The 9042-nt window shown below is 35.5% G+C and overlaps 2 protein-coding genes across 16 annotated transcripts in view; one reads left to right on the top strand and one right to left on the bottom strand.

The window, feature by feature from the left end:
* The window catches only part of LOC127839182 (uncharacterized), a 111546-nt gene that overhangs the window by 57369 nt on the left and 45135 nt on the right, over window positions 1–9042 (top strand). The gene's annotated exons all lie outside the window — the stretch shown is intronic.
* The window catches only part of LOC127839181 (helicase SKI2W-like), a 138113-nt gene that overhangs the window by 116850 nt on the left and 12221 nt on the right, over window positions 1–9042 (bottom strand). Inside the window, exons 10-11 of one of the 14 annotated variants that reach the window (XM_052367427.1) lie at window positions 6546–6630; window positions 5913–6019 (exon numbers count right to left, since the gene is read on the bottom strand). The exons of 12 other annotated variants lie outside the window; for them this stretch is intronic. In XM_052367427.1, the coding sequence (XP_052223387.1) occupies window positions 5913–6019; window positions 6546–6630 (192 nt within the window). The remainder of the gene's footprint in view (window positions 1–5912; window positions 6020–6545; window positions 6631–9042) is intronic. One more of the 14 variants, XM_052367426.1, reaches the window with a different exon arrangement.

Here is a 9042-nt window from a genome sequence, read left to right as displayed (position 1 = left end):
GAAACATTTCAAAATATCGCTTTATGTATCACATCATTTCAATACTTTTTAAAATGCTCAAGTAGAAGTCTTTTGTACATACTCATAATTAAATTCAGGTTTCACTTAAACGAGAAACTAAACACTTATATTGACTGCAATTTTCAACGTTCATCTAAATGTTCGTCTATATACAAAGTCGAACCTCTTCTTCTTTTGTCTCTACTCACCACCATTTTGGTATAAAAACAATGACCATCTTGATTTAAACCATACTACACCCCACTACACCCCACTACACCACACCACACTGCACCACACTACACCACACTACACTACTAAACCACACTAGACTATACTACACTATACAACACATCACAACATAACACTTAAACGCACTACACCACACTTCATCGCACTACAGTGCTCTATACTACACCACACTGCACTGCACTACACCGCACAACACAACACTGTACCACACACCACTACACCACACTGCACCGCACTTAACTGCACTACAACGCACAACACCAACCAACACCACACTAAACCACACTACACATCACTACACCGCACTACATCGCACTAGACCGCGCTTCACCGCACTACACTAAACAACACTACACCAATCACCACTACATCACACTAGACTACACCACAGTACACCAAACCACACTATTATACACCAGACTACACTAAAGCACACCACACCACACAACAAATTACTACACCGCACTTCACCACACTACACAGCACTACACCGCACTGCACTACGCTACACCACACTACACTATTATACACCACAATTCACTACATTACACCACACTGCACCACACTACACTATTATACATCACACGTCACTACACTACGCAACACTACTCCATACTTCACTACACCACACTACGTAACACAATATTACGACACACCACACAACGCCAGTCAACACCCCACTTCACTACACCACACTTCACTTAACCATACCATACTACATCACACTGCACAACTATAACACACTAGACACTAGACCACACTACACTAAACAACACAACATAACACTACACCGCACTACACGACACTTCACCGCACTTCACCACACTACAACGCTCTACATCGCACTACAGTGACCTACACTACACCACACTGCACCACAACATACTACTACATAACACTACACCACACCACACTACATCACACTATACCACAGTACACTACACCACAATACACTACCACACACTACACTACACCACACCACATTACACCACACGAAACAACAACACACCACACTATACCGAACTACACCAGACAGCATCAGACAACATCAGACAACACCGCACTACATAGCACTAAACCACACTACACTACACCACAGTACACCACACTTCTTCCAGCGAGTCTTGTGGAGGAAAATGCATTTATCTACATGCATCGATTGAGTAAATGTTAAATCAGAATTGTCATGCATGATGTGTTAAACTTTTTACAAAGACTGCGTGTGATTTTAAAGTGGCGTAATACTCATATTCATTTGCGGATATACTGTGCACTGCGGTAAGTACTCAAAGCACTTGTTGTACTATATAAAAGAAGAAGGAATTTACAATAAAAACTGCATGATGGATGCTGGTTGGCTAAACCGACCGCAATTGAGCAGTTCCTATTCCAATTAATATTGTTTTGTCAGAACGGTCCTATGTTTAACAGTGGTGTTCATACGTATTTTCATAATGTGACTATTTCGGTTTAAATGTAGACTCTGCTATTCAGATAATTGATGAAACGCTGAAGAAAATATGAGTGGTATTTGTTTAAATATAATACATTTGATTACATCTGAAGAAGATTTATGTTCAGTGCAACCAAAACACAGTTTGTTTAAATGTATTCTAGTGAATTTATTTGCCAAAAAGGATTCATATTTATTCCATTTTTATTGAACATTGATGCATTTTTAAAACAAATGGTCAACAGTAAATATGTAGGACTTGCATAAATCACACTATGAGTTGTTTCGTAGAAAGTATTTGTTGAAATATATGTCATGATCATTTTGTATTGAAAGCTACGCATCCATGTGTCAATAATTAATATAATGTGTTCACTATCTGTTGTTCACATCGGTTTCGGGTTTTATTCCATTTGCTTATTTGTTTAATACTTCTCTTGGAGTTGAATGTTGTATAATGCAGTTTTTGTCTTTTATGCACTGAATAAAGTCCGTTCAAAAATTTATTATTTTGAGACAAATTGTTGATTTAACTCATTTTTTTCAAAATCCTCAAAACACACAATAATCCTGGTTTGTTTATTTAATAAATGCGTTTCATGACGTCAAATATAGATCATTTTCTCCTATAAATTTATATTCTGTGTTCTGTGAAAAGGGAGTTTAATGCATATGCGTAAAGTGTCGTCCCAGATTAGCATGTGTCGCCTGTGTTGACGACACTTCTTGCACATGCATTTTACTCCCTTTCCACAGAGCACCGCCCATATGTTTTATGAAACCTGTTGCATGAATTGAAATAATTTCTGATAAAACTTGTTTTATTCTGTTTTGCCTCGATGTTGTAATTTTTAAATAATCGTGATTAATATTTGTTTATACTATTATTAAGATGACATTTTATACGATTCTGACATAATTAAACGATATCCACAACGCCTAACACGCGTTAAGAAGTAAACTAAAGTGAAACTGCAAACCTTTTGCGCTTCATCGATTGGTTTTCAAATAAGCTTATACGAGATAAATTATAATCATTCATACAAAATGTTTGATGCTTTCATTTTAACTTATGTGAATCCAGTAACGTGTGAAAACAATGTTTTATTTTGGAAAATAATAGTTACGTCTGCTAAATACTTTATATCGCGCGAAACAGGATGGAGAAATACCACAAACATAGTTTTAATCAATGCGCTAAAGGCATTGAAGGTTTTCGCTATTGCATAATCTTAAACGCAACTTATTTTTCAAAATTATCTTATAGCTTTTTAAATCGTAAGTTTGAAATGAACACAACCCATTTACATTTATAAAGGGTGTGTCTTAACGCACCGGTCGAGAAGTGTGTGCACTGTTTATCATCATATTAATGTTATAGAGATAAATTAAACAAAATAACAACAACATATCTCTTTTTTAGACGTTCTGAAAGCATTAAAATTTTTTATGTAAATGGTATAATGAGAACCTGTAAATATATATAATAAAATTTGCAATCACCATTATATTAAATGAATTTTGTGGGAATATCGAGAATATGCTGGCTGAAACGACATAAGACCAAATTTCGCTTGACGCGTGTCATTTGAATGTTTCAAAAGAAAACTGCGTGTTACATATTAACTATGGTTGAGAATTAAACTCATAATTATCCATGTTAGAACAAATATGATAATGAACTCCCGTAGTAAAATTTGTTATCTACTGATACTAATGTGTGGTTTAAGTTTAATAACACATATTTCATGCGGTGAATATGTGACTAAAAAGTGAAAAACACACACACATGTTTAATATTTGTTTTTCAATTTAATTATTTAGACACATACATTGCAAACTTTATTTCAAAGTCAGCATGTTCGCCGAATAACTTTTAAAAAGATATCTCTTATTATATTTAGTTTGTTTTTTTAAATTCGTTTTTAGCGATAATAAAGCATTTTTGTTGTGGTCTGTATTATACCTGTAGTTATTGGTGAACTTTATGCGACTATGACGTCGTATTTTTATTATGCAAAAACATACACTTCCGTGAGCTGTATTATTCGCAATAACTTCTACGAACCCTTTGTAAACTTCTATAAATAACCAAACAATGAAACTTTACACATTCAGAAGCCGGGGCTTTAAGAATGGAATTATGTGAAGATTTGACCTCTAATTGAAGTAAACATAGAAAACGTAGCACCTAGTTGACCCTTTCTTTGTTCGAATGCAGGTTGCGTGTAAGGTGTGCTGTTAACTATCGTATCTCACTACGTGAGTTTACGAGAGGCGTCGGAGCTGGGGCGACAGGGGCTGCGGCCGCTGCCCAAATATTTTCGGCAAAAATAAAATTTCGGCAAAGACCTTTTTTCATTTTTTTCACATTTCAATACCCGTATATTTGAAAATATCTTTACCACGAAGCAAGGTAATCACGCTTTTGCGGTTATGATACGTGTATTGTTGATTTTCATCACCCGCCAGCGGTAATGTACGTGTCAATTATGTTGTTAATTGATCGGTCTCTTTTATAACGAGAATCCCTTTATTCTTGAGTAATTAAACCTGGGAATCTTTAATTGTCGGTATGATCTAACCCTTTGCTTCTTTTTATTAATATAAAGGAAAGTATGGCATGAAACAAATTGGCCGATATCCGATAGTCCTTGATTATCACAAAATTAAAGATACCTCAAGAAACCTGAATTAAATGTAATAACTCAAAGTCAATCGATAATTCTAAAAACTTATTTAATTTTTTTTTATCACTTTTTGTGTCATTTCAATATGTCTACTCCAAACCAACTAACGAATTTCAAATTTCCAAAGCGGAATTACGGGGAAAAAATCCTGAAGAACATTCTTTCAACCAACATAATCCCTATTGTTGTGTCGCCTGCTACAAAGTACAAACTGTGACATATAGAGATCACTTTTCCATTGTCTGTTTTTCACAACTTTTTTCATTCAGAATATGCCTGCAATAGACGTGTATAAGGTTAGGTATAAGGCATAAAAACGCACCAGAATGCGCCATTTGATGCTAAATTTTGAAAAATTTCCGGGGAAGGGTGATACTCCCTCCCATACCCAGCCCCTCCGCCGCCCCAATGTCAATTTTCTTCCGACGCCCATGGGATATTCTGTATATTATGGTAAATTATCACATTTTATAACAAAGAAAGAAACAAATATTCTCACAAGTGGCATAGAATAATTCAGCACTTTTGCTGCAACAATCTTTTGTTTACCTACACATAGTGGAATCAGCATTGCAAAAGACATTTGAACAGATGAGTAACGCCAAATGCTCAAAGGGACAGACTTATCATTTAAGAAATTTAATGTTCACCATCAATGTACATAATTAAAGTAGATGTTCAAAAACTATGCCTACACATTCCATGATGCACTCTCACTGGTGATGGATGTAGTGAGATAATTTTTTATATAAATTCTTAAAGGCTTGGATCTATGTCTGATATTGATGGTACATCTTATGCCTACTTTTACTGGGTTACAAGTCATCTGTAAAAATTTGGCGAAGTATGCAACCATGGTTATAAGGCGAAGTATGCAACCATGGTTATAAGTCATCGGTTTAAACTTGGCACAGTATGCAACCATGGTTACCATTCATCTGTTTAAATTTAGCGCAGTATGCAACCATGGTTACAAGTGATCGGTTTAAACAAGGCACAGTATGCAATCATGGCACATTGGCTAACTTTTCTATGCTCTTGCTGAGATGAGCAAGCATATCATCAATTTCTTGCTCACAAACATTTTACATGTACTGGTCTGACCAGTATTGGAACAAAAGATCACAGGTTTTCAACATTCTTATGCCAGCATCGTACCAGTAGGCCACTGTACCCACTGTGTTGTGCTGGTGGAACAAGGCCAGAACAAGGCCTACCCTATCCATGATGCAAACTCCATTGTGTTGGGTACAGTGATCAGATCAACAAGTGCCTACCCTATCCATGATGCAAACTCCATTGTGTTGGGTACAGTGATCAGATCAACCAGTGCCTACCCTATCCATGATGCAAATTCCATTGTGTTGGGAACAGTGATCAGATCAACCAGTGCCTACCCTATCCATGATGCAAACTCCATTGTGTTGGGAACAGTGATCAGATCAACCAGTGCCTACCCTATCCATGATGCAAACTCCATTGTGTTGGGTACAGTGATCAGATCAACAAGTGCCTACCCTATCCATGATGCAAACTCCATTGTGTTGGGTACAGTGGCACTGAGCAGGATTATGTTGACATGCTGGGGTAGCATGATCAGCACTTCCTCCCATACCACACCTCGCTGGAACAGAAATTTGGTATATGAATTTCTGGAGAACTAAATCATAAATTATATCATTTTCTGTACAAAAAACAATGTATTTAAAAATCTCTAAAACAAACCATATTTCACATTCTGTAAAACATCTCCTTAATCATTTTCTTTAGAACAAATGCTGAAGCAGATTGGGTAGAACAAAGCATAAATAACATTGTGTAGAATAAATCATCACATCACGTTCTGCAGAACAAATCATCCATCACATTCTGTTGAACCAAATCATTATGGTAATGAAATGTGTTTTTTTGTTTGATTTTTGACAAAAACTGCATTCATAAAAATCAATAATTCAATGTCTTGAAATTCAGCTGTTTTTTTTTAGTAATACAAGTCGTAGAATAACAAAGGCAATTTGCACTCAGCAAAACTCAAACTTAAAAAATGTCAAATTGAACATTCCATAAAATACATGTAGGTGCTTATGATTGAAAAGAAGGTATTTAAGTTTCAACTATGTCATAAAGGTTCTGTTATACATATTGCTTACCTCAGCATCATTGATATAGTGCACCTCATCAAAAATGACCCACTCCAGATCACGGATCACATCAGATCCATTGTACAGCATAGATCTGCAAGCATGAAGCAATAAATAACAGCAATGACGTTTGCTTTATTTGCATATATCTTCAGCAAGCTATAGATCAGTCATATTCACACATTTTTAAATTAAGATTTTGTATGAAATTTGACCAGTTGAACAACAATAGACCAGCAATAAAGTCTTCATGTTATAAACAGGAAACGATGTGTATACCATAATTACTCTAAGTTTTCCGACACTATAAATTTTAAGACACCCCCATTTTTAGCCAAAAATAATAATTTTGTGTGGCTACATTTTCGGATTTACAGGTTTGCGTCCATAATCAATGACTCTAAATTTTCTAACAGTTTATTTACAATGCTGTTTTACAGGAATTCTGCTGATACTCCAATCATGCAGTTTTACACCCGGATTAAGGTCATAAAACCTGGCAGTCTAATGTCTCAATGCAGTGGACCATTACATTTGCGCTGTAGGGTAAATAACTATGTTTATGGGTTATTGACAATAGTTTCACCCAACAGCTTAAAGTGAAAGCTATAAAAAAAAGTATATTATACTAAAGGAGGTGGTATTTTACAAGCATATATTTGTTGAAACAATAAGTTTCAGAGTTCCTCTTAATTTTCAAACACCTGAATATTTGTCTCTAAATTTTCAGAAACTTGTATTTTAAAATATTTTTTGTATCTAAAGCCACAAAAAAATACCTATATTTAAGTGTCCAAAAACTTAAGAGTTATTACACAAGACTCGCACTTATAGAAAATAGTATTTTGTTGCAAAAACTTTGTGTTTCCTGGATAAAATGTAATGAGCACATTTTAAACTAAGAATTTAGTTTAAAATTGTAATGGACATATTATCACGTTCATGGGCAGTTCAATTTCAACAAGGGCTGTTTGTAAAACATGCATGCCCCCCATATGGGCTGTCAGTTGTAGTAGCAGCCATTGTGTGAATACGTTTTTTGTCACTGTGACCTTGATCTTTGACCTAGTGACCTGAAAATCAATAGGGGTCATCTGCAAGTCATGATAAATGTACCTATGAAGTTACATGATCCTAGGCCTAAGAATTCTTGAGTTATCACCCGGAAACCATTTTACTATTTCGTGTCACTGTGACCTTGACCTTTGACCTAGTGACCTGAAAATCAATAGGGGTCATCTGCCAGTCATGATCAATGTACCTATGAAGTTTCATGATCCTAGGCAGGGTTTTGATTTGGCCCGATTTTATAGCCGAAATTTGGCTATATTCCCAATCACAAAAAGTATACTTTTTTCTTAACCAAATTTTCAATTTTCTAAGTATAAAAAGGGCACATAATTCTGTCAAAATGCACGCCAGAGTAATCTAACTTTGCCTGCCCAGTCCCCTCATGATAGTAAGTAAGTGTACCAAGTTTGAATGCAATAGCTTTGTTACTTTATGAGAAAAGTGGACCTAAATGCAAAACTTAACCGGATGCCGACGCCGACACTAAGGTGATGACAATAGCTCATAACTTTTTTTCTGCGTAGCTGTATGAAGCCAGCTTTTCACCTTACCTGACCTTTTTAAGTGTCCAATAAAATTCAAATGAAATTTCCCGCGGCTTGGTACGAATGAATACACTTCATTTATTCCATTGGCTGATTTGAGTATACCACCAGAACATTGGAAACATATCCGCGTCTTTGTAACACTATTTTACTGCATGAAACAATTTTATCTCTAATGAAAAGGCTTAATACATAGAACAGTTTTACACTCAATTCTTGACATCAATACAGTTTGTGCGTGCACCTTTTATTTTCAGAGAATTACCAGCGCAAAAGCGTTTATACTTAAAGGCTATGTTCTCATATTTAGTACTTGCTTCCATATTCCTGTCAACATAATAACATGTAAAAGTATAAAGAGCAGTGGAAGCAAGGCCCCACTTTAATGCATTGCATTTCAACCGGCGAGGTATCGAGTCAATTCGTGGCCAGTGTGTGAATGTCAGAGTTTATATACAGGTCATCACTGGAGTTCGCGGCCAGTAAAATAATCGTTAAAGACTTAAGATGTGAACTAGGTGACCTGGAATTTCCTTTAGACCAGATATATGTTAAATGAAGATATTCAGCAATATAATTATGGTATGTCAATAATAGATTCTTAATGTGTTTTCAACAATACAATGATAAGAATTATTTTTGATTAATTTAACAATAATTATTCCACCATATTGACTAATGTATTAAGCATGATTCTCGATACTGCTAATTATCATATCAAATAGCAATGCCTGACAAACCACTTAAACAGGTTTGTTCGAAGAACGCGCCTATAAATACGGATACTTCGCATGTGGCCGGTTGACTCATATGTATTAATGTCACTTCCATTTTTCTTTTGGTTTTCTGTTTTGTATCTATAGGTTTATGACCAGCAATATGTAATAATG

Source organism: Dreissena polymorpha, chromosome 7, assembly GCF_020536995.1.
Source record: "Dreissena polymorpha isolate Duluth1 chromosome 7, UMN_Dpol_1.0, whole genome shotgun sequence".
Classification (NCBI taxonomy): domain Eukaryota; kingdom Metazoa; phylum Mollusca; class Bivalvia; order Myida; family Dreissenidae; genus Dreissena; species Dreissena polymorpha.
Note: the sequence above shows the minus strand (reverse complement) of the source record. Positions and strands in the feature narration are given on the sequence as shown.